This window comes from Ammodytes marinus (assembly GCF_949987685.1).
Source record: "Ammodytes marinus genome assembly, chromosome: 9".
Classification (NCBI taxonomy): Eukaryota; Metazoa; Chordata; class Actinopteri; order Uranoscopiformes; family Ammodytidae; genus Ammodytes; species Ammodytes marinus.
In genome coordinates this window covers 2,771,962-2,799,342 of record NC_137213.1, presented here as the reverse complement: position 1 = coordinate 2,799,342, position 27,381 = coordinate 2,771,962, and the positions used below count along the sequence as shown (strand labels likewise).

General features: G+C 41.2%; 1 protein-coding gene across 6 annotated transcripts in view; it reads right to left on the bottom strand.

Moving 5' to 3' along the window:
• The window catches only part of asph (aspartate beta-hydroxylase), a 31,193-nt gene extending 10,483 nt beyond the window's left edge, over positions 1-20,710 (bottom strand). For 3 of the 6 annotated variants that reach the window (XM_080034539.1, XM_080034541.1, XM_080034540.1), the window contains exons 1-5: positions 20,584-20,710; positions 12,767-12,925; positions 12,079-12,123; positions 10,481-10,549; positions 2,264-2,347 (exon numbers count right to left, since the gene is read on the bottom strand). In XM_080034539.1, coding sequence (XP_079890665.1) covers positions 2,264-2,347; positions 10,481-10,549; positions 12,079-12,123; positions 12,767-12,925; positions 20,584-20,626 — 400 coding nt within the window. In that variant the 5' untranslated portion in view covers positions 20,627-20,710. Of the gene's footprint in view, positions 1-2,263; positions 2,348-10,480; positions 10,550-12,078; positions 12,124-12,766; positions 12,926-16,710; positions 16,825-20,583 lie in introns of those variants that run through there. The other 3 variants (XM_080034542.1, XM_080034543.1, XM_080034544.1) reach the window with 3 other exon arrangements.
• Positions 20,711-27,381: the final 6,671 nt, after the last annotated feature.

Here is a 27,381-nt window from a genome sequence, read left to right as displayed (position 1 = left end):
GGTGCCAACACACTGCACTCCGCGGCGCAGCAGTTGGCCGCGCGAATCGCAGGTTCCGCGCCACGTGATCATATTGGGTCATATTGTGTCCGCCGCCGCCGGCCGCTAAGGATATGCTGGCGCTAACCAGTGCTGAGAGCACCAGTCTGCTGTGCTGATGGTGCTTTACCCAAGCTAACCGGTGCTAACTTGGTTCATAAAGCAAAACTGATAACTGTACACAGCAGGCAACAGACACATAGGCTATTCACAGAACTTATGGGAGCAAACTGTGACTATTATGTTTTCATCCATCTTAATTTCCTCTGTCCGTCGTCCCGAAGTGAGTGACTTCGGGAGGAGCTCAACGTTGATTGGCTATCGCGGCGCGGCCGGCGGCAAAAAGTTCAATATTTTCAACTCCTGCGGCGGCGCGCGAAATACATTGACTTTCTATGTAAACTCGCCGCGCGGCGGTGTGCAGTGTGTTGGCACCTTAAAATGGTATTCGGGCTAGCCCTACAGGGTAGTATGTCTGTGCGTGCGTGCGTGCGTGCGTGCGTGCGTGCGTGCGTGCGTGCGTGCGTGCGTGCGTGCGTGCGTGCGTGCGTGCGTGCGTGCGTGCGTGTTGTCTCAGTCCTATTCTAACCTCTCCCTGTCCCCTTACCCTAACCCTAACCCCCCAGCTGTGATGCCTGAACCTAGTCACCAATTTCAGGAACATCTTATTTGGTGCAATATAAACCTGGCAACATTGAGCCTTGGGAACATTGAGCCCTGGGGAGATTGAGCCCTGGGGAGATTGAGCCCTGGGGAGATTGGGATGATGGAGTAAACGACTGGTTCAGATGACTGTTGAGGTGCAAGCTCTACAGTAGGCAACAGCCGAGTAGAATATACTACTCGTCTATTTTTACCTAAATTAAATTAAAACTACACCTAGTGCTTTGCGTGAACAAAATAAATGGAACTTTAAGGTGTCACCTAAAGGAATAGTTCAACATCTTTTATTTTTAGCTTGTTGCCTCACTCAGGTTCAAGACAAGGCGATAGAAACCATTCCTTTAACTGTGCCTGCATTTGTGAAGAAGAAATGGGCAAAGGCCGCTCATTACTTATTTCAAAAACTGGTAGTCAATGGGTAGCGTTAGCCTGCCTCTGCCAACAGATAAACATTAAAACTTCTCTTAACGGTCACGTGTTCTTCTCGTGACTTGTTCATTTACCACATTGTGTTGTGCACAAAATGTTGTCTTATTCATGTCATTTTAAAGATTTGTTTGGCATCTTTTGCTTTATTAGACAGATTTGGAGAGACAGGGTCAGGCTCGAACTGGGTCTGCTGCGATGAGGACGGGAGGCTCTAACCACTACACCACAAGCACCCCCCTCTTCATGTATTTTAAAAACACGTTTTGTTGACGAGCACATCCACAATTGTTGCACATGTGCACTGCGCAGCTTCCTTCCAGTTCAATTCAATTCTAAAATTTAGAGCGCAACATCAGGTGGTAAATAAACAAGTCCCAACCAGCACACAGGACCATTTAGTTATGTTGTAAAGTTTACCATCTGACTATTGTGTGGAAAGGCTTATGCATCCTATTGACTACCATTATTTGAGATAAGCTAACTAGCAATTAGTGACGATTGCCCATTTCTTCAAAAATGCATGCACTTTTGATAGAACTGTTTATGTCGCCTTGTCTTGAACTCGAGAGTGAAGCAGCAATCAAAATCAACTATTCCTGTAAGATCTAAACAACCTCATGAAACTGAAACCTAATGAACAGTACACAAAGCCCTTTGACACCAGACACAGACTGAGGCTTTGCTATCCATCTGATGCTGCCAGGCTGTTGAGACTGGAAATATGTGCTCCCCTTCTCTATAATCTACAACAGTGTTTCTCATTGCGCAGCTTCTATTTGCGGCTTGCATGGCAGTAAAAAAATACTGTCCCTGCGTTCCGAATCACATACTTTCTTTTTTCGATTCTACATGCTACATCCGACGATAAAAATAATCTAGGATGCAGTAGGCATACTATTGGGACATACTTTTACTCTTTTATTTCATCATAACATTGCGCCTTGATCTTGCCTGTTGCTTTTATATCCGGCTTTATGACTGGATTTATAGCTTTAGATACTTTGCGGTAAAAATGGCTCTCCTGTTGACTTTGTCCTGTCAGTGCGGCTCTCCTGAAAAATAGTGAATACCACTGAAACTGGAAGGAGAGTGTGCCGGTTACTTGTGTGTAAAATGAACTTGTATTTGGTACCTTCTGGTGTGGGTTCAGGAGTCTCCACGGGGGCAGCGGCTTCTTCGCGACCGTAAGTGACGACAACGGCCTTCTCTTTCAGCCCTACATGAGATGATGCACAGGTTGATGGCAGGAAACATGTAAACGCATACAGTGTGACATTGGACATGGCCGTGTTTGTGTGTAATGCACAGAATCAACTTAAACAGTACATTGTAAGCAAAAAACATGAACATTGGTGAACTCATTCACATGAAGCAACACTTCCTATCAAACCATCTATGAAGGCCTGGGTTTTCTTTTGCAGACTCCATGAACACAATGTCATATTGTGGTCCATCTTAAGCTGACAAGGCTACATTTCAACAGATATTTATATATGATTTAAAAAAAAATGTATGTAGTGTGCTTAAGGAGTACTTTATCATCGTCCAAAAACAGTTTGATATTTTTGCACCAGAGTAGCTTTTAATTGGATGGTAGTCATAGAGATTCAAAGTGTGATCTTAAGAAAGACACTTAGAAAGGATTCAGAAACTTTATTGACAAAAGAAAACATTTGTTAGTGGAACACAAATCTCCCTACATTTTTGAAAAACTCAAATTTTATGGCACGATTGATGGGTTACATAACCCTTATGTTTTAAATCTAGTCAAATGTAAACATGGTTATGCACATTGAAGTATAGCCAACTTAATCAACACTGAAGCATTTGTTGTGCCTCTCGCAAACCATAGAGCTTTTCGATAATCCAAAACAAAAACTTGACGAAATGGACGCTGGTTACAACATCTATACTAGTGATTCCAGAATAGTTAGTTCACATCCACATCAATGTCCAGCACAGCACTAAAGGCCAATTCATACTTGCCACGGAAGCAAGTTCTCATATGTGTGATGTAAAAATCGGCATCAGTCCCTAACCGTCAACCGTTTGTAACCGTGCACCGATGCAGACAGGTGCAAGCCTTGTTTTGGAGCAGGAATGCAACTGTGCATATGGGTACCGCTAACTTCTAAGTCTGTGGACACCACGAAGCAAGTATGTTGGGCCCTTAACACTGCACACCGACTAAGCTGGTGTCCCTTCACTACTTGGCCCTTGTTCCCAGGAGATCTTCCCTTCCACAGGTAGAATTAAAATATAATTGGCTACCTAACTAGCTAGCTCAAGCCCATGGCCAAAAGTAAATACAACACAGGGTGCATTAAAACTTTTCAAAGATAACTAGCCAGGCTAAGTGTAAATGACTTTTTTCAGCCCCCCTTCAAGCGATTCAGCAGACCACTGTTTAATGCCCCGTGTGCCCAATTCAAATACTTTGCCATTATCTTTATTTTTTTATTTTTTAAATGTGCTGGGTTAAAAACTCAACTGCACATGTATATTGTTTTAATGTAGTGAAATAATTTACAGTAAGCGATAAATTGACCTTAGCACCACTTTATTACCGAGAAGAACATGCAACAGTGGTAACTACTCGTCTCTGCAAAGACCACATAGGTCTGGGTTTGAAATCTTTAGATCAAAGTGCCGTACCTGAGTTTGTGCAAATGTCTATGTAAAGAAATTTTAAAAAAATCTACAAACTCCTTTTTACCTTAATTAGGCAAAAGAAGCCAAACATCTACTTTTCTGTTGAATGCAGTCTGAACACAAGCATCTGGACATGAAGTTTTTAACATGCATCATTTTAATTTAAATCAGGAATTTAAGTAAAACAAGTAGAATAAGTAACATTAATCTGACCCAACAGTTTATGATACTTTGTCAGTAGACATCTGTAGTTGATAAAATGGCCAACACTGCCTTAGGTTAACATCCCTTTAAGCCTCATCTCTGACTTCATTTCTTAGCTTTGCCTTTCCTTCTCTTTTCTTTGGCAGATTCTTTCCCTCTCCCCTTATCTTCCTCCTCCCCCTTCTCCTCTCTCTCCCCTCCCTTCGTTGACTTCTCCCCTTCCTTCTCCTTGCTCTCTTCCTCCTCCATTTTCTCATCCAGTTGTTTTGCTTTCTCTTTCCTTAGTTTCTCCAAAGCTTTCTCCATCTCTTCTTTCTCTATCTTTTCCTCTTCCTCCTTCAGCCTGGTAGCCACCCTTTCCTTCACCTTGGCTGTTATTTCTTTCCTTCCCAGCTCCAGCCCCTTGTCCTCCTCCTCTTTGGCCAGGAGCTCTCTGACCTCAGCCAGGGCCAGCTTGGCCAGCTTCTTGGCCTCCACTCGCTCGTGGATGATGGCCAACTGCTGCTTTAGAGCCTCCCGAAGCTTCCAGCCCACATCCTTGGTTAAGGTATCTGGGATAGATGAGCAACAACACTGTTTGGTGTTTCACCAACTCGTAAAATGAGTCAAAGGATGAAAACCATGCTCAGATTCACTCGGTTTTTGGACATCACCACACATCAGGCAGGTGTGCATGTCTGTTGGGAACATATGTATCCACATCAGGACCAGTTTCATGCCATAGTCCTCTTACTTTGTCCTTTAAGAGTACACTTTGTAGACCATGCTGGTAGGTTAGATGAAGTTCAAACTGATGTTAAACAACATCAAACAGGATGTACACCAGTTTCTTAAAAATTCATCAAAATTAAGGTACGCATGTACCATACTCAGGTTAAACACACGTTTTACTCAAGCACAAACACAGAATTAGGTCAGAAAAATATTTTGAAAAGAAATCACGGCAAATTAAACCTTTCAAAGGGGAGCAATTACTCATTTATAATAAAACTGGAGAGTTGTTTGTTTATGAAAAAAAACAGTTGTGAGTGGTTCACCCTAACCCATTAGTCTAAGCCACACTGCACACCTTCATGCAACCAACTGCTTGACGATACCTTTATTGGCTCCTGTCTTGGCTGCAACTCCAGGTTTTTCATCTGATGTTGCAAACAAACAAAACCAGAGTTACAACACTGCTCTCTTTCACATGGAGACCTGTGTCGCAGTCGCACCATTAAAGTGATTAGCCGATTAAAACAATCGTTTATTATTCCTCCTATCCAACATAACTTGCAAACCTAACTGGCCTTTTCTAGCAAAAGCACACTGTCGCTATTCAACTCAATTAAGATCTTTGCTGCACATCCACTAGAGAAAGAAAAGTTCAGCAGCGCAGAATCCAAATCTGACTACGGACCTTTTCACAGTAGAGTGAGCACACCACTTGATTCGTGATTGCAGAAGCTCAGTTCCATAAAGTACCTCAGTGAGACAGCATGCATAACACCAAGACCCTGGAACATGCTCCCCTTAATAGAATGCAATTGTCAATGTTTTGAAAGACCTGTGGTCGGTGTGAAAAAGGTCTCCATATAAGTTCTCGAAGAGGACCACCACATCTGAAAAGACACATCACCTTTGTCGAGACACCGCAGTGCTTAAGCTTGCAGATGGATCATATTTGTGTCTCCACCATCACAACAGCTACCAGCAGAGGACACCTCACTAATTAGCTGAACGAGTCACAAAGTGGTACTTCCATGTCTGCTTCTCTACCTCTCTTTAGGTACTCCACTCTGCTTATCCGATGTTCATTTGAACACACTAGAGTGACGGAAGAAAAATACGATACCATATGGGCATTATATCTTGTATCTTTCAGTGTTCCATTTCTGTGCTTTAACAGCACCATGTGGATTCAGCCTACTAAAAAAGCCAAAGCTGGAGTCGCACCCAGAGCTGGAAGAGCCTGTTTCTAAATCAGGCGCCATGCAAGCATTCAGAACCCTTCAGGTCATCGCAAACCTGTTGACACAGGAACACACACCCTGGGCACATTCACATGACAATACTCCTGTTAGTTTCAGCTGACAGAGCATGATGAATTATGCCTCTTCTCTGTGGCACTATCGACTGCAGTAAACTCTTCTCTCAACTTTGACCCACAACACAAGCAAACTGGAGTGACAACAATTTGGAGTCTACCTGTAAATAGTCACAACCGTAACCCTTGGATTAAATTATCACAGGCTTCATGGCTGACAACTGCAGTAGGTGTAAGACATTTGTAGCATGTTTGAAGAAAGATTAGGAGCCTGGAACAGATACAGGGATCCAATGCTGTTGCAGAGAAGAGGGACAGGATAAGACAAACAACACAAATATGAAGCTCGATTTCTGTAGATCACACACAAGAACCTGAAGGATGGATCAATATACAGTACAACACATGAATTAGAAAAGGCAATACTACTAACCATTAGTACCATTTATGAGTTTCCACCTGGTATATACATGCAATTTATATCCAGAAACAATAACTAGAAGTTGACATCTGATCACAGGGCTTTGCTTTCGCATCTGGTATACACGTTCTCTTAATATAAAATCTGCTTACAATGTGATCAGATCTCATCTCAACTTACTAATTAGTAAGCCAGATTTGGACGTAATGCGGTACATAGGAATACTAACTTGTGCAAGACGAGAGCCACCTAAGAGACACCTCCAGATGTGGTCTGGATGTTCTGATAGCAGTCCCATTTCAAATGCATGCTGGGTGCATTTACGAGTTTTATATTATCCAGACAAAGACTGCATGTTAATACCAGGTAGAAATGAAGTCCCAGACCAAAGCCCAGAAGTACAAATTCATGCTTATAGCTTAACAGTCCAGAGCAAATATGTTGAGGATCAACTTTGATGGCATGCAGCAATAGGAAAAGACAAAGTGTCAGTGAAAGGGACAAGCGAGTAGCTGTCCATGTGCAAATCATCATGGCATCGTGTCATTTACTGTTGCCGTCTGTGGCCACATGTTTTGGAATTCTACAAAAAAAGTTTGAGATGACTTCTAAAAAGGTGTTCCTGAGTATCATGTCCACGTAACTTCAGACAGTTATTTAAAAAAATTATAATAATAAAAAACTCCTTCAAAAGGATCTCAACGATACAAGAATGAAGCTTGCGTCAAATGGACAGTATTTGGGGATTCCAGTGTTTAATACCTGGGATGGGTAGGGCCCACAACACATAAGTAGACTGGCAGAGAAGAACATGTAGCTGTAAACTACTGGCATGGTAGTTACAAAAACCTTCCAAAGGTAGCACAGAAAATACTGAAGAGTTTTTCAGACACTGTAGCTTGGGCTGTTGAGGCCCTTTGGTCAAAACCACCACATTATAGAATAACCGGATTGCTGCAGTTGGCCTAAGGCTATTGGTTATGGAGGCCTACTATGATAATCTTCTGCCCCTGATTTCCATTATCTTTGGCTCTTCTTCTGACCCTTCCCTCATCCTCGTCATCCTCTTCCTCCTCCTCCTGTGTCCCAGTGAGTCCTCCTGAGGTACTGTGCTCCTCCTCCTCCTCCAAGGACTCCAGGGGGTTTATCAGACCGTACAGGAAAGTGAAGAAACCGTTTAACCAATCAGAGTCGCCCTCCTCCACTTCTTCTAACCAATCCAGAACCTCGGATTCGCCCTGACCATCGCCATCACGGGTCAGGCCTACGCAAACAAGAGGGGGTAGGGATGGAGGTATGGATGGATGGAAAGTAGTTTGGTAGCATAAAGTGTGGAAGTGATGAGATGGAACAACATGAAAGGAAGTGGAAAAAAACTGAGAGAATTTGGAAGAAATAAAGATGGAATCAAATAGAGAAAAAAATATGTAATGAAAGAATGAATGAGGGTCAAAAGCAGAGGAAGAAAGAGAAAGAGGGAAAGAAACAAGAGGAGAAGGTAAGAGAAGTTTTAAGCGTAGGTTAGGCAGCGAGGGAACTACTTTACTCAGGCTCCATCATAAGCAGCTGCATTTGGCTGTCTACACATGATCACCAACAAAATCACTTTGTGCAAGCTTGAGCCTTGAGCAATTTCTTTATATTAATAGTTCTTATTGATAGAAATTATAAACGTTGAGTTAAGCTGCATCAAGTCTGGGCCCAGACATCAGACTTCATCTTACACTGCTCATCATGTGGAGACAGCCTTAGAATCTAAGACAATATTTAAGACACAATTAATAAAAAGTATTAAGAGGTCAATTAACCTAAAGAATGACTGAAATGTATATTTTACTTCCCTCCGTCTATTCAATCTTATAGCAGGCAAAGATGTAGGGGTCGACTTTCCAATCCATCTTAATAATATACAACTTGTTTCAAATGAATAATGTCAGCACTTTAGTAATCTTTGGATAATGGACAATGAACATGGGGTGTCCTCCTACATCATTTTTACTGTGGGTGGAATGGTGGAAGGTATTTTGGTCAAAGGTAAACTTTTAGCAGGGTGTTAAAGTGTCCATGATAAATAATTTTGCACTGCCCAGTATGATTTTTAATAGCCATTAAAATGTGTTGATACAGATTCCTGACTTCATGTCTTCCGGAGCTCTAGTGGTTTCACAAGGCACATAAAGAGCTAAAGAGAGACAGGCTTAAAAACATAATACAATCATGAAAAAAGGTAGTATAGGGAGAGATCTAAAGAAGGATCTAAATGAATGGTAAGAGAGGTACAGCATATGCATTGGAGCATGCACTACAATGCCAGGTGCAAACTTCAATTGAGGAGTGGGTGAAGATGTTTTGAGCTGGGATGGTTACAGAGACATGGTTGATATATTGCTTATGGTATAAAAAGGGTAACATGTCTGAAAGAGGATGAACTCTGGTGACGGAGCAGATTGCAAAAGTTCCCTCAGTGTGAAATAGAAGTAGAAGTGATAGCAAGGAGCAAAAAAAAACCCATCCATAGTTTGTTAACCTGATCGTCCGTACACACCCGCAAAACTTTTTTTTATTTTAAACCCTGCACCGCAAACAACTGAGTTCCATGAGGCTTTTCAGTCAGAAAGTGACGGATCATAAGTGAACGTGCCAGCAATCTCCGAGTTCGACACGATCATACTGGGCTATTACAGAGGACAGTAGCCTACATCTGCATGTTTCATTATATGCCTATATCAGCGTCTCGTATAACAATGCCTACTACATCTCTTTCCTTTACATTCAGAATGACACATTGATTTAATGTGACTTTCACAAGTTACACACCTCACCAAGGTTCAAACCAAAAAGGTCTGCTTTTCTAGATTTGATTTTAAAAATTAACCTGAAACTTGTCATTCTATTGGATTTAAGAGGCACAGAATGTCATCATTTTACTGGGTACTAGTGTTGTAGCCAAGACCGGTCTCATGCCATTTTTTTTAAAAAGGTCTGTCTTGTCTCGACTTCTCAAAGTCTTGGTCTTGTCTCGGTCTTGGACTGAGGACTGGAGATACACGCTGGTCTCTGTAATGATGGTCTTGGTTTAGGTGGTATCGACTAGAAACCCACTGGGCACAAGAAATTATGAAACACAAAAACTTATGTTCAGGTTCTTTGAAGTTCTATGGAGATCACCTTATCATGCAAAGTTCAAAATCCTGACTCTTCTGTTGGAATTAAGCTATTTGCAAAGGGTTCAATATGCAAAGGGTCCAATATGTCAAGATCTCAGTATGTTTGGAAGTTCGATAAATAAGACTGAAGCTTATCCTGAATAAAACCATGCAACATGCAGCACTGCACACAACGGGAAATATTTTCTTCTCTAGCTTCCAGCCACACCCACCCACCCACCCACACACGAGAAATTTTCAAAAAACGATAACACTGCTGCAACATTGAGGCCATGAATACCGAACAAAAATACTATGATAAAAAAAAACAATTGAGTTGTGTTTAAGAGGGTTGTTGCTACAAACCACTGGTTCTGATAAACCTAGTTATTTCCATCCTTTAATAGCAGGTTGTTTCACAGAACTGATTGGTGGATTTTAGCCCAACTACAGAGCACCTACCTTCTTAAGCTTCCGGATGTTAGACCAATTACAACTTAGTTTCAGGGGCATTCAGACACACGTGGCTCGTTTAAGATTACAAACCAGTTAAGAAAATCTCTATAGTGGTACTTAGTCCATAAGTGTTTGAAGTGCGCAGCTTTTTGAAGTTTGAAATTGTTACATTCCGCTAAAGAATTATCAGTCATGCAAAAGAAACCCAAAATGCCATTTAATGTGATAACCTAATACAAAACACATGATCAGTAGCCTGCAGAAATGGAACTGTGTCATGATGCAGTAAGAGCTGATTCATTGTGGGACATGTTGACCTTGCCAATAATCAGTTAAAGATTTTCAGATTTCACTAGAGAGAGTGAGTCGCTTTTGATTTCCTTTCTGCAAGATACTGATAGTGACCACTAGAATTAGTTGTAAATTACAGATAAATCAACTTGCCTAGGAGAACTTTAGCATCCTCGACATCAAAATCACCATCGCCATCTGTATCGTATGCCACCAGTTTACCTACAGCAGCAAACACAGGTTGACTTAATGTTTGTTCTCTAAAGGAAATATAAAGACACATTGAAAATTGGACATATACATGCAACATTTAACACAGACAGACAGACACTTAAAGAAATGCACCAAGCTTGTTGGAGGTTGGCCCCTTGGTAACTCTCATTGCCTCTGATTATTATAGTTTGTTTAACTGTTAGAAGGGCAAAATGATCCTTCATAAAACATTTATTGAGTCTCTATATTTAGCTGGCTAAGATGGCCAAAGCTATAATTCACCAAAAGCTTGGAGAATTCCTTTGAATATGAGAGGATTTGGGTAACAGTAAGACTAGGCGGGTGATTATTATTGATAAAGAAAGAAACAAGATGACAATGAGATATTTGGCCAAATATAGTGTGTTAGTGACATTAGAGAACACTTGGAGGAGCTCCAACTTGTGCTCTAAGTTGAGGGTGGTAGTACCAAAGCAGCTGCCTTTTGTTTCTGCCAGCAAGTGGACTATAGGAGTACAAAATGAACATGAGGTTGGACAGACAACTTTGACCTAAACAAGTGCTTCTTTTTTGCTAGCAAGCGCGATGTGTGCTTGTGTATGGTCATATCTGCGCGAAAGGCCGCAATTTGCAGTAAATAAATGTCAACATGTGTCTCCAAGTGTCTCTGTAGGCTATTTAAAAGGAAATCAAGCAAGTAGACTAATAATAACATTAATGAATTATTGGTTATCGCATCACAGAAGGCCTATAATAATAAAAAAAACATCTTAACTATGTTTACAGTTTAAAAATGTTTTGAATGAAACGCAAACCTCAGTGAATCATTTGCTCTCGTTTCTCTGTCCTGAGATTCACACAGACTGCAGTCTTGTTTAAATGTTACAAATTGAGCTAATAAACTGAACTTTGAATTGTTTTGCTGCAGAAGATATCACAGCTAATTTTTGTTATCTAATTTGATAATAAGGTGATTGTATGCAGAATGCTCGTGCCAGAAACTCATACAGTGGTTTTGTACAGATACATAAATAAATATTAGCAGGTTCTCAATAGTATTTAAATTTAGGGGGGGGCGCAAAAAAATTATAATTGAGAACCACTGATCTAAACCAACTGTGAAGAGGTTGTTTAAAATCAATGCAGAGAACTGTTCACATGCTCCAGCTGAACAAGGACGATTATATAGGGGCGTCTTGACATGGTTAACATGACTGTGCTAAATTCTAGCAATTTATTTACATGTTTTTCTTTTAAGACGACATTGACCAAGTATAACATTACAAATTAAATTGAACTGTTTGTTTTTACATTTACTTTGATTTGTGAAGCAGTGAGTTGCTAAAACTTTGCCTGTCATTGTACAAAAGTATTCCACACTTTAAGATTTTATTTTAACTGAGGGCTGTGTGACCAGTGTGTAGGGGATGGAAGGACGGAGGAAGTGTCTTGAGATCACAAAAACAACAACAACAAAAGACAACATTCATCATTGTTAATACAAGGTGTAAGAGAAAAATGCCCCGTCATATGTTTACCTTGCAAGGCCTCAGACAGGTTAATTTGTAAGCCCTTTGCCTTGTCTGCATGCAAACACAAAACATATACATTGGAACAAGAGCGAGATTTAAAAAATTAAACAGAACAGATTATTTATACATTAATAATAGATTGCCAGAGACAATAAATGTTCAAAATTAATCATTAGGAGTGAAGATTAGTGACAGACATGCATCTAACGGTCATTAAAGTAGATAAGAGTGCTAAAGGCTGGTTGTAGTATAACTTGTGGACTACAACCACACACCAATGACAGGAATGTTTGTGAGTTTTTTGGTGGTTCTTATATGTTGTTCGTGAAGTGCTACTGCAGAAGGTAACAGTGATTTTGGTGTCTGATTTACTAAGTATTTTGTTCAGATGTTTGATCAGAGAATGGAGTAAGAGGAATAAAAGTGGACTAATGTCAGCTTGGTAATGAGAGCTGGTCTGACATCAGTGGTAAATCATCATGATAGACTGGTTCTTACTCAGGGTTAAAGTCTACTTCAGGAACAGACGGCAGGTGTACACATTTGTGGACAGAAGATAAATGAACATGTTTAGACAAAAACCACCACACCTTTTCAGCAAGGTGCATTCTGCTGGAAAAGACTACAAAAGAGAAGAACAACATTCAGCTACTCCTTAAGCCAAATCTACATTTGTGTTGCACTGTGTACTCACCAAGGACTCCCTGATAGTCGACCAGGTCGAAGTAGACCACAGCTACAGATGTCCAGACTCCCAGCAGGGCCAGGACAATGAACCAGGTGAAGAAGCTGCCGCTGGATCCAGAGTCGGCCTTTTTCCCGTTCTTATTTACCGATGGGGGTTTAGCACCATCTGCAAGACAAAGACAATGCAGGATGTCAGTCACTTGTGAATTTGACAGGTTTCCATGAGGCTTTTCTTTTAAACAGGCAAAGTCAAGCTGTACATTCAAATAAGTATGTAAAGTCTAGGAATTACAACAACCAAGCAATGCAACTTCATCACTAATATACAGCACAGTGTCTGTTTTGTCTTCACTACAAAAGGAAATGTGTTTCCACTGCTGGAACCAGGGTCTAAACCACAGTTCATGGAACTATGATTTACCCTCAAAAAAGACAGATGATTTTTTTTTAATCACGAGATTAACACTCTTTTTGGTCTTACATACATTTTAGTTTTTTCACATGCTGTTGCAAAAACTAGTAGACCTTACATTAGAACAACACCACAAACTGAACATGTAGCTCGCAGTTAGGTTACTGTTAATTCAAACTGAACATTTCCTACAGTGTAACTTCACAAAAAAATAATTTAACTGGCAAAACGTCAAGTCAATTTTGACTTTTATTTTGAAGCAGAAACATGAACCTAGCGCTTTCTAGCCCCGCTGCGCGGCGCTTGTGTCACTCACTGGTAGCGTCTTCGGTGTGCGACTCTGGGACTAGTGAAAGAACAGAAAGAAAGCTTGTCATTTGCCTCCTATTTGTAACCCAAAACCGTCATGAACGTTAGTGGCAGCCGCCAGTCATTCATTTTCACTTCACTACGAAGGGCAATTCGAGATGATGCACCGCCCTCTGGTGCTGTGTTTATAATATGTATTTGACCACCCAGTGTAGCCTACCGTTGCTCAACTGCGTTAGCCTACTAAAAACATAAATTAAGGCCATGCCGCCCTGATATGATAACGTAGAAGAGCACTGACCTCATTTGCCATTCATAGCGTTGTGGACAAGGGCCCTTATACGTCTATGGTTTATTGTTAAAGTATAGTTTAAAACCACGAGCGAAATGGCATTTCCATTCATAAATTAGCATTAATCTAGTGGACTTTTCTTTTTTAGCCCTCGTTATGTGTTTGTAGTAGTTATGCAGGGCATTATTCAGACAGTATTGCGTTGAATATTTATACATTAAAATAGGCTTATTTGGGATGTGTGGTTCATGTGACTTAGCAGTGGAGGCTATTCACAGATGGCTAGAGGTTCGGGGGTCACTGAACAATGACGCTGATTTGTCAGCCCATTTGGAGGTGGGCCAGTGGAAAAAATGCCATAGGAGTACAATGCTATGTAGTACCTGTTCATCCCAAACCCTTAAAGTAAGGAATGTTGATTAGACATTGCAACACAGGAACATTAAGGTACTATCAAATGTGATATTTTTACGTTTTACTCTGGAAAAATCTTTTTGGATTCATATGTCATCGTCTGTATTTGCACTAATCCCTCAGAATTGACTCTGGGGAAAGGAGAGGAGGTGATAGAAACAGAAAAATAACATATCCAAGAAGCTATTCTGGGGGGTGTCAATGACATCCCACAATGCATGATGGGAGAAAGTAATGGCAGAGAATGAACAGGTGTTTAAGTCCGCTACATGGTGCTAGGTCAAACTCAAACACACAATCAAAGACCATAGATCAAATTTCTCACATTGGGTGTCTTTTAATATACTTTGCCATCTGCTGGAATAGTAACACAGTCAACTCTGAACACAAGCATTTACCATTTATATATCCATTTAAATGATAGCTTGGTCCACTCCATACAGAGAAATGTTTCAGTGACAGACATTTCCAGTTCAGTTGTACAATCCAAAATTCTTCCACCCACCAAAATAAACTTATACAAGTCAACATTTGAGTCAATATTGGCTTTATTTCTGCACTTCTATTACAGAGATCTGTCTGTTCAGTGTTGAGCCAAGCTTAGTTAGCACAAATACTGAAGCAGGAGATGTATGGTATGTTGCATTAACCCTGTTCTTTATTAATGTAAAAATGTACTGGAACATTCTACTCCTACCAGCTAGAAGCAGTAGTCATGTACAAGAACAACAGATACCAATTGCAGTTTAGCAACTTCAATTATTACCTGGTTTCTCTAAATGTTACCAAACCACAATTAAACTTATTTAAAATTCTGTTCAGTACAAAATTGCAATTATAATTTAGCGTGTGTTTCTACACTACTGATCGAACGTTCACTGAGCTTTACACAACAGAAAACTAAAACAAAAATGCTATGTCGAGATGGCCCCAGGACAATTGAAAAGGAGCTTTAGGGGGCTACATCTGCTCCCACACCTGCAAGAAGTCAACTTTTTGCTCCATTACTTACTCAATTATTTGCCCTGCAAACAACCAAGCAGGCCCACTCAATGACCTCCACACTCCTTTGTCCTTCTAAACTCTCTAGTTGGTTAGCCCTTGAGCCGAGGCTTTCCTCACCTTGCATTTCCCCAGCTATCACTGTGGGGATGGCCGTGGCGACAGGAGGGGTGGCGGACTCCACCAGGGTCGCTGGATCACCCATCCCTGCCCACTGACAGCCTTGACTGCTGACGAACTGAACAAGAGGTTGACTGGCTACAAAGACAGTGTGCAGTCCCAGCTAAGGGGAAAGAGGAGCTGCCTTCTTGCTGTCCCTCCCCTCTATTGACTGGGTTTCTTTCTCTTGCTCATCTGTCAGTTATCCTTTCTCTGGGCTTGATATAGTTGTCGAGGTCAAAGAAAGCTATTTATAGTGCTGTTAGACCAGCTGGCCCTGACACACAGAGAGGGAATAACAGGCTACCCAGGACTGCCAACCAAAAGACCAGCCCTTCCCTGAACCTGATGTGGAAGATTAGTTTTATGTATGTTGTGCAGTATGCCTAAAGGTCAACTTTTGAACCGGCTACGCTCTGTAATGCAATAGGGTTGGGTGATTGGTTCTACTTTCAGATCATGCTATCATGTTCAATAGGTTTTGCCGATTGACGATCTGTCAGTTACATCTGTCTGGGGAGCTTTTAAATAGTGAAACCTTTAAGCTTTCTGCAAGCAATAGCCAACAGTTTGTTACGTGAATACACGTTTATAAAAAGTGTGTGAACATCAAGATATATCCCTTTACAGTGTTTCCTAAGGATTGAGACATAGCAGCAGACATTAAGGGGGGGAAGGATGGTTTGAGGTTTGAGCATTCAATAAAAGCACCCTCCCAGGATGTTTTAAATGTGTGTATCTGGCAATGGCAGACATTCTTAGACAGAAAGACTACAATCACTTTGGTCTAATACATTTTGGCAAAATACATTTTTCTAATCCATCTTTAGGTGACACGTAAATATAATAATAATACATTTTATTTGTAGTGCACTTTATATTGCTAGAATCTCAAAGTGCTACAGAGTAAATATGAAACTAACCTCAACGGAAATGCTGGAAGTTTACCTTTGGCAGACACCACTGATACACGCCTGTAGTAAAATGAGGTTCACATATATTCCAATGAGCAACACTGATTCAATAGGAGTGCACGTAAGAACAGGGTTAAAATCAGGTTGTTCTCTTCACAAAACATTTAAAATTCTCACAGACTGGACACACACACACCATATTAAACTAGATCGTATCAATGTTAAGTGTTATCTCGTTTTCAAGGATGCAAATCAAACCATCTGACTCAATGAAGACCCAATTCCAGACATTAATAATGCTTAACTCTCACTGTGCTAATCAGAATACAGCTACAAACATTTACTGGCACCGGCTTATATGGAAACAAACTATCCAACACTACACACACACACACACACACACACCAAATGATGAGTTTTGCACAAACAAAAACCATCCAGTATCATACCTCTTTTCGCCTCTATATAGTCCATTCTCGAGCTGGCAGCTAATTCACACACACACTTCCTCTCAAAACAAATGGGATACTCTCTGCTCAGTCTCTTCTTGAAGCTCAGTACACATTGTTCAGTGTCTGCAGCTCCTCTTAAAAGTCTTATGTAAGGAGTGCCGTGCACCGCCTTCAAAAAACTAACTTGTCTTCCCTCTGGCTTTTGACTTGCGTGCATGTGTATTAAAACACATACAGATTATCATACCTGTGAAATGATTCGATTTGCTCACATTCTATTAGCTTTGCCACTGCTCACTTAATGCAGACCTCTTAAGCTACCTCTAACTAACCTAAGACAGCAACTTTAGAGAGGTGTGGACCAGCATAAGTTGTCCATTTGGGAGAAATGCTTTCAACACACCCACCTTTAAAGGCGCGTTGCAGATAACAGGTTTCTCTTGACACAAACTACGCAGATTAAAAAAGGCAGTGAGAAACAACACAGACATCCACTCTTTTAAAGCAGCACCTGCCCCCTTGACCTGGTCAAAGCATGGGGATGTGTGATGGAGACTAGATTCCAGTGATGGAGGCTGTGATCTAGGCAAAAAAAGAAAAGACAGGAAACTCTTTCCTTGGCTGGCTTTGTGGGGTGGAATCCCAGAGAAAAAGTCACTAGTATATTAGCTAATGCCGTTTGTTGTGCTTAATAGATGTTATCATTGTCTCCGTGCAAACAGCTGCTCAAACACAGCACAATGGGTTCAGCTTTTCAAAACACACAATTCAAACACGTTTGCAATAGTAGTGAGGACAGGTTTCCAAACTGTTATTTGGTAACAAACTTTGATAAACTGCCATGGCTGCAGGGAATATTGGTACTATCAGTTTATTTATTGGAGTGTTCTCAGGGTGGATCAGAGCGTGTTTTGGGATTTTGCTAAAATTGAAACTAAATGGACTTACCATTAACATTCTACCGCGATGCTAAATGAGATACCAAAGTGAAGGTGACCAGAAATATCACAGGGCCACTTGGAGAGCCTAAAATGAGAATTAAATCTAAATGCCTAGTAATGTTATCACATACACTGTATTACAATTTCGCACCACACTGCTTAAGTGCCAAGTATTTAAAACAAGAAGAAAAGGTATATTATAAGCATCACTATGAGCCTCAGAAACAATGTAAGTGGCCTAGTCAGTATGCAAAACCAGGCAGGAGGGGTAACCCAGAACTTAAATACACTGTTACATTAACCCTCAAAAACAGATTTAAAGTGTTCTAGGGGAGTCCCACATAACAGGTGGATTCATGCAATAACAATAGTCTACTTAAGTCGACCACAAATTATACATCTTAAGGTACTGTTCGACAACTTGCAACGTCCTGTAAGGTTTGATACAAAAGTACACAGCATGACACAGAGCCCAAATGTAACAAACACACTGCATTGCACTTTCATGCAGGGTTTCATGGTGATATTTCCATCCACAGGCTTTAATTGAGCACACCATCAGCAAATGAAAAACGACACAACACAGCACCACACATCAGTTCCAGGGGACCAGAGCAGACCGTTACCCTTTCAGCTCTGCATACTTCCCGGCCCTTTGCTGAGAGGAGGAGCAGGTAGTCTGAGGGATTTAAATGATACATATTGTAGAAAAATAAAGAACACATGACAAAAAAAAAAAAAAAAGGCAATTGGTTGAATAGTTATATTGAGCTATTTCAGACTGAATGACACTGAACTGTTTTGTGGCATGTGCAAAACACTTGATATCAGTTTAACTGTTTAAACTCTCCTTTCAGGCTGCACTTTCAGAGCCAAAATCAACATTTGATAAGCCACAAGGGATGTTTGATTATACTATGTAGCTCAAATAAACACTAACGGAGTGCACACGCTTTTGTCGTTCAGTAGTTGGTCATTCGGACCAGATTTTTGTCAACAAATGGCCAAAAATAAATAACAAGTCTAGTTCCTGACTAAGGATGGACCAGTTATGGCTATGTTAAGGTATTTACCTACAGGTTTGCAGGATAGTTGCATTTCAATGAATAACACATTGCATTGTTATGGTCCACTACACTTTTGACCCACTTGGCTATGTGTCAACTTTCACACACACAGCAAGCAACTAACTGTTACTATGTTTCCTTGTAAATAGTGTTGGGTAAAAACATTCTAAAGTAACTTTTTTCAGCTTACAGTCTGAATCATTACAACATAGGTCATTCATTCATTCATTGAATAAATGTGGACTTTATAGTAAAATATGCAATAAAAAAATGACATACAATAATCAAGTTTCAATTTAATAAATCCCATCCCGTGCAGGAAAGGAGAATTTGTTCATTTTGAGGCTAGCCTCCCTTCATATTTCAGACACATTGTAGTCGTCAGCACTACCGTTCAACCATACATTAGCACATAAGCCTACGTATACTATACACACATAGGCCTACGTATACTATACATAGGGGCTGTTGTGGGCGGGGTTAGGAAAAAGTATCAGAAAACTGAACATTTTGTTCCCTGGGCTTTCCTAACGTTACAATGCACTTTGAACTGCTGCAACAGTTGGACATTATGAAACTTGTAGAACAAGCTAAAAAATAAGAAGTCTGGGCATATTTTGAAGCTGCATCACATTTTTGATGTGTGCCATCATTTATCTTGCAATTGGTGTGTGGGGCAGTGCATTTTACAAACAACAAAAGCAGCTTAAAAGTTTATTTAAAAAAAAACGTCATTATCATTCAAATTCCCACGTGTTCTATACTTTCCCCACGTTAAGCCCTATAGTTTGGGTGTAGTGTTTCCTATGCGAGAACAGTCGGTGGAGGACACAGTGTACTCGATTGTAGCAAATCCGCCCCCTTCAGTTTGTATCCACATACACGCTGCTATAGGCTACCTAGGGCCACGTGTCATAGTGGACCTGAATGTAGTTATAAACTACAATAAGAATCTTTTGCTTTATTGAGTTTAGAGTGACGACGAAGATAGGAAACCTGCCATGTTAATTAGCATTAAAGTAACGCTGCACAGTATTTGAAGGAGCGGCGCGCGCCTCTCTTTACAATGGCGCTTATACAAAGACGTCTGGGGTGAGGGGTACTCATGGGGACCCCCGAGAGCCACGTATAACCCCACCCACGGGCTCTCATATTGACACGTGAGCAATTGGAAGAGTGACTCGACTTAAATGGGGGCGGGGTGCCTCTGGCCCCAGGGTGCACAGCATTCACAGTGCTAATACAGCTAATTTGACGTTTCTTACCAAAAAAGCTAACGACGAATAAGCCAACATGGCTAAGCTGTACGTCCATTCATGACGGGCTCTGAAAAGATATAGGCTAAACCCCCACGAGGCCAAGTTCACGTTAACAATGCGTGTGAGCTGGTGTCCACTCTAATCCCACGAATTGGAGTCGCCATAATTAACCAGCCTGGATACACAGTTGGTGTAAACCTGAACGGCAGTGCGAGTGCAACAATACGGTTTTAAACACTCGCTGTTGTTGAGCCTTGCTAATATTGAAGGGAAGAGCTAACGTGTGCAACAGTAGCGTAACGCGTTGACCTGTTCAAGCATGAATGGGAGTGTGGTTGTGCTAAAATAATAAGCGTTTATATGCTCCATAAATTCAGTTTAGCGGCTAAACCAACGGACAAGCAAGGAGAAGAACACGTCGACACCATTTTCTAACGCTAAACTAAGCTAGCAAGCCAAGACTGAGGGCCTGAGTTGAATAACAGCTTCACAACCGATTAACTTTGAAAGGCCTGCCAGTGAAAGCTAAAGGCTGCAGCGCTTCATCCCCCCACCACTGCAACCAACTCAACAATGAGAAAGGAAGAAAATATTGCATCGCACCTTTGGCTTTTACGTGCAGTTTGGCGTTTTTCTTTGCAGCCATGGCGAATCTCTGGTGGACCTCTGGTAGGACAGTAGAAGGAGATGGACTGGAGCGACCGTTTGCTGGACTTGGAGCTGTGTAAAAGGAATCAAAATTTCTACTCCTGCCTCATAAAACTCAGAACCATAGAAACCCCGTCCACCTTGAAGCTGACAGCTCTCTAAGCCAATCACAGACGCGCTGCCCAGAAGAATGGGCGGGGAGTGGCGATTTTCCGACCATTAGAGTTCGAGAGGCGTCTAGCTTATTCAGCCGTGTGGCTAGTCTTATTTCTGCCCCGCCCCTTCAGCTCCTCTGGAACGTGGCAAGATGGTAGCTCCCCTTTTCCCCTCTGCACACCATTTTTAATTTAAATCCCAAAAATATCAACATAAGAACACGTCACGACCACAGCATACCAATTTCCGGCCTTCTTACTTTACGTAGCCTATAATATAGTCAATAGAGTTAAAATATATGGTCTTGATTCTGCCATGCATTTATATTATTTTGTGATATTTCATTTTTAATGTGTATAGCCCAGGGGTCTCCAACCTTTTTTCAACTGAGAGCTACTTTGAAAAAATTAAAGTGGCCAAGAGCTACTTGTATTAAATCGCTTATATTTATTTACATAGCACACATCAAATGAATTAAGCTTCTGTTTGTACACGTGTGAAATTGCAATACCCAATGCTTATCATAAATAATTTCCCATCAAAGGTCCAACACATTACTTTACACTTTTTGTGGGCCACATATCACTGAAAATTGACATCAATGTCTATACTACACACTTCTTATTGTGACGCAACAGTGTTTCCCCCAGGAAATGTGTTAGTCAAGGTGGTCACCACCCAGGTGTGGAGGAGAAAATTTTGGGGGTATTTTGCTCAAAGATGCCAATATGCACTACAGAAATAAACAACTGCTTATTTGAATAAAACAGACAAATGACCTTACAGTTGTATATTTTTAAAGTTCCTTTTTAGATAGGGGCTATTGTGAGATTATTGTGGACAATTAGGCCTACTGTGATGCGATAGCTTATAATTCATTAATGGTTATTATTAGCCTACTTGCTTGATTTCTTTTTAAATACAGAGGTTATTGGTCGTTTTGGAACATGTATTTCCCAATTTAAAACATAAAAATAAAGCAGCATTGAACAGTCAGAAAATAAATCTTGTATGGCTGCACTAGCAGGCTGTTTTACAAATAACTCAATAGTTGAAATAATAAATACAATGTCTTTTCCCCTTAAAATGATTAAATACATTTATGCAAAGGTCAAAGACAGTGCATGCCGTAGTCATGCATGGCCGCATGCAGAGCCGCAGAGCAGCACACACAGAAACGCTTTGAGACACATGAACATTTATTTACCGCAAATCGCAAGTTTTGACCATGGGAAGAGGTGCATTTACCTTCATCAGATTTTTAACTTGTAAAAAAAAAAAAAAAAAAAAATGTTTTTTGTTTTTTTGTTTTTTTTTACAAGTCGGTCGGGTCAACCTATCAGGCGAGCTACTGAAAGCCCGCCCGCGAGCTACCGGTAGCTCGCGATCGACCTGTTGGAGACCCCTGGTATAGCCTATATAGGCATGAATAAATAAAAATTGCTTTGCAAATGCTTTGTTAATAAACAAAGGCAAAAGGTTTGAATAATGTTCATGTTAACTCACCAAACAAGGACATGTGGTTAATCAGACTTATTCAGTTCATTCTTAAAGGTGAAGTAAGCGGTCACTTGTGATCACTTACATAATGTGCGCGTTTCATAAAGCCGATCTCTCAGTCAGCTGCTTTGCATGTAATCGGCAAATTAACTTATTGTATATCCCGAACATTTTATCCAATCAGAAGACAGAACGCTAAAAGCCGACACGCGTCTTACTCATAGTATATAGCCTACTCCATGGTCTCACTGCCGGTGCACGCCAGAGCAACAGATGGGTGAATGTGTATGCGACTACAATGGCAGAGCAGGTAAAAATCCTTCCCAATGTCTGTTTTGATGGTTTTTATCATGTTTTATCACACTTATGGATCTGAGATCATGCTAGATAACTTGCTGCTTGAAGACCGCAGTGCATTAATGTGGTGATAGGGACGAGCGAGGGGACTGCTAACTGCAGTAACTGACAGGAAGTTAGCTAAAGGCCAGGACACACCGGTCCGACTACCCGAAAATGGAGACTGCCGATTCAGGCAGCTCCAGTCAGCCCGTCGCGGCCAAAAAAGTGCAAAGAACACACCGAGCCGACTGCTGACCTTCCGTACGCTCTGCGCTTGCGCGGGACGTAATGTCTCCACAACAGCAGGCGGCGCTAATCTGTAATGTGGCCCGAAAAAATACGGAAGCCGGAAATGATGGGAAAGCTCTCATGACCATAAACATAGATAGAAATACGTATTTATATTTATGGACCATAAAGAGCACCATTTTTAGCAGAGAGTGTCGAGCATGGTGTCGAGCAGTCAACAAGGGTTGATGCATGTGAGTACTCGCTGAACGAAACAAACAAACACATTAAAACAATGGCTAGCTGTTGTTAGCTGTTTGTGCTACCCGCCTCACTTCCGGGCTTCACTGATTCGCTAGCCCTCCACCAATGAAATCGCTCCAACTGAAAGACCGCCCGCCGCCGATTGAACATGTTCAATCAGCTCAAAAGAAGCCCGACGACATCTACGACGACCAATTTTACGGCACATACCAAACAGATTCGTGTCCCCGCCCCCTCAGGACTCTACGACGGCGATTATCGGGCCAGTGTGTCCGGGCCTTAAAAGAACCATTCCGCTTACAGCACCTTTAACATTCCTACATTTTGTGATGTTCTTAGTGTGTGTGACTGCATTACTGCAAGCAAGGGACGTCCATGGGTTTACCGTCGGCCATATTTAATGACAAACAGAGGCCTGCAGCTCTGTGCCGGTCATACCTTTGCCAGTTTTGATCTGATTCAAGGGTCCACTCACAAAGCTTGTCATGAGGCATCTGAAATCTGCCATTGATCAAATGTTAAACCCCCTCAGTCAGCTATGTCTGTTTGATTGGTAGGAGAGGCATTTTGATTAAGATGCCCCTACAACAGCCCTTTTTTTATCAACCAAAAATATTATTTACTAATGCTGATGGTAATAAACTTCAGTTTATGTTTGGTAGGAAATAAACATTGTTAGCTGGCTGTTTGCTGTATGCTTAACAAAAATTGGATTTAACCTTTGAGTTACGCAACTTCCCCCACAGTACACCCCTCCTGCAGAGTGCTGACCATTTGGTCGGCTCACAGACAACAAAGCCCCGGGATGTATGCATGTGGGAGGGTGTGTGCTGCAGACACAGTTGTTCCCACACACTGTATGGTTGAGTGATTAGGGAGAGCTTTGAATTGATCACTGTGTGTGGAGTAGATACCATGGCAGTGATCCAATCACCTGAATGGAATGGCATTCACCTGATGGGTGTGTGTGTGTGTGTGTGTGTGTGTGTGTGTGTGTGTGTGTGTGTGTGTGTGTGTGTGTGTGTGTGTGTGTGTGTGTGTGTGTGTGTTCAGGTAGATCTGAGGGAGCTTTAAATGCCTTGGCTACAGGAATCTTGTGTGATGTAATGCTGCTGAGGGAAACATTCTTCCACTGCATGATGTTCTTAAAGCATAGTGTTATGTGGAGGCCGTGCCGTTGTTCACACCTAAGCAAACAAACAGTATGTACTCTTAACTCCCAGCATCAGGGTTTGTGTCCCAGCTCATGCTTACTATCAAAGCAATGACTTTTTTTTTTTTTTTTTGGCATTTTTATGCTTTATTGATAGTGTAGAGACAGAGTTGAAATGGGGCAGAGAGGGGAGTGACATGCAGAGAACGACCGCGGGCTGGAATCGAATCCGGGTCCGCTGCTGGCCGAGGCCCATGGGGGGGGACGCCCTACCAACTGAGCTAAGGGCGCCCCCTAAAGCAATGACTTTTAAATGATTATAAAAAATGTAAATGTTTATTTTTATATAAACCTGTTGAACTCCATTTTGCAGTAACAGTTCAACTACATTTGCACAGTGATTACAGTAGTTCAATTACTCTTTTTTTCCTACAATTTATTTGTGTAGTTAACTACCAAAACTACAAACAGTGAATTAATGTGACATTCTTTTCTATTTTTTCCCTTGAGAAAAGTCCAGATGGGATTGTTGTATTACGGACAGGTTTAGATCTCAGCTATATTCACCTATGTGGTGGTGAATTTATTATTGTTTTTGAGGTTTTTTGGTTTTAATTTGTTATTTATTAACACATTTAATTTTGGGTCCATGTATGACCAGTGAAGAGCAAATAGGCACTTTTGAGTTGCCATGCAATAAACGTAATGGCATTTTTTGCTGGCATGTGACTTTTTTCTCTCATTATATTTTGTCATGATTTCATATCACATGTACATTGTCAATTTGATCGTTTTTTTTTTCAAAAGAACTTACTACTTTTTCTGAGTAACTTTAATAAACCAAACTATATTTCTCTCTAGGGTAGCTTAGTAGTAGTAACGCAGCCAAAGGATTATATTCATCACTGAATCATTGTTATCCATTTGCAACATAGGACAAATGGAGATAGACCAGGGTCCTATGAACTGTTATGTAATACAGTAACTACACAATACATACACACACACACACACACACGCTCCTACTGCTGTTTTCTGGTAAGCGACCTGTTGCATTGGGACCCCTCTAGATTAGGGTGTCATCTAACACCACCCGCTCTACTCGGTGGAAACGAGGCATTACCTGCTGAAACTCAACCACCTTCAAACTGAACTCGTGGTTGTGTCTCCCAAGGCACTATAGCTGCTCAGAGGAAGGGCTGGTGATCTGCTCCTGGTGGTGCATCATGGCTGCTCTGTCTCCCCATCCTCTGAAGCTCACAACCTGGGCGTCACCTTTGACTCAACCCTCTCACTTCACTCACACATCGGATCCATCACTACATCGGCCTTCTTCCACCTCAAGGACATCTCCAGACTCTGCCTGTCACTATCTGTGTCCGCTGGCATAGAGCACTCATTCATGCGCCTTCATCCCCTCCTGCTCTGGCCTACTGGAACAGAGTCCTGTCTGGGGTTCCAAGCACAGCACCTGGACAGGCTCCAGTTTGTTCAAAACTCTGCTGCCTACTGTTTTTTTATTTTTGTTTTTGTTCTATCTTGTCTTCTTTGATTGTTCTTATCCCCACTGTAAAGCATCCTTGGGTTTGAGAAAGGCGCTATATAAATTAATTAAGTTATTATTATTAGTATTATTATTTTCAATTAATATTCCCTGCAGGCTCACTTTGAGTGCAGTGTCAGTAGGGCAAAGGGCACGGTGAGACATTATAGTGAGGAAAACCGTAGCTGGAAAAGGCGTCTCTAGGGAGACCAACAATTCTTGTCACTATAAAGACACCTGAATGCTCTCATTTGCAATGACTGGAACAACTTTGAGGGGCATCATTGAGCGGGATGTCCCCCCCCTCTTTCTACTTCACAGTGGTGTGTCAATGAGGACTTAAAGAGGGGGGTGGGGGTCTTGCAGAGTATTTTCCAAACAAAGTCCATGGCTCAATGCTTTTTATCTTTGCAGGACTGTGACAGGAAATGCATGAACCTCTCCTGTTCCTGCCATTCTTGTCCCCACTGTAAAGCATCCTTGGGTTTGAGAAAGGTGCTGTATAAATGAAATACATTATTATTAGTATTATTATTTTCAATTATTATTCCCTGCAGGCTCACTTTGAGTGCAGTGTCTGTAGGGCAAAGGGCACGGTGAGACACTAAAGAGAGGAAAACCGTAGCTGGGAAAGGTGCCTCTTGGGAGGCCAACAATTCAGGCCTACTATAGGCTCCTGCTCTGGAGTTTCCTTCCTGACTCATGAACATTGAGTATGTAGAGAATGGCAGCGATGAAAGGAAGTGTACTTTACAACATGTAGATGTATTTGCAACAAAAAGGGTTGACAGATATATCCCCTCCTATAGAGGCCTCAGTAACTTGTTTATATGTACAGGTACAAACACACTTATTCTTCTTCTGCACCCTTCAGAAACATAAAGGCGTTGGATGTTGAATGAGCATCTCATGATAGGAAACAAACAAAAACAAACTGATATGGAAGAAGACAATTTTACTTTATTTCAACTCTCGATCCCAGACTGACCCTGTGTTCCAATACACATACTTCCATGCTATTTAGTATGCAAGAAAAAGATTTAGGACGATTTAATACATACGTGTAAAAATGCAGTATGCCACAAATATCCGGTTGCCTTAAGACATCCATTGTATTTCGCAGTATACGCAAACAAGCATGCATAAGTATAGGAATAAGGAAAAAAGGATGTGATTTGAGTCACATCACTCACTCACTGTCCAGCAGCTCTCTAGCGCCCTCTGTTGACTGAGCACACCACACATCCCCTCTGGCCCCATTTCTTCATGTGAAGAACCAGCACTGGTGCAAATGTGGCTTAAGCCTGTTCTGCAGCTTGCTATGTGGGCTGTTTTTTTTTTTGTTTTTTTTTATTTAGAAGGGACAGCGCACATTGATAAACATGAGTACCAAAGTTCAACATGTAAATGTGCCAGATGTAGCCATGCAGGCTAATGTTCACCTGTAGTCCCTGGCAGGTTGATGGCTTAAAATAAAACATTAAAAAACTACAAAAGCACAAAAACAAAATGACACAAGCACAGACAAGTAAAATGACTCAACCATTATTCCAGACCATAACAGGTTGGT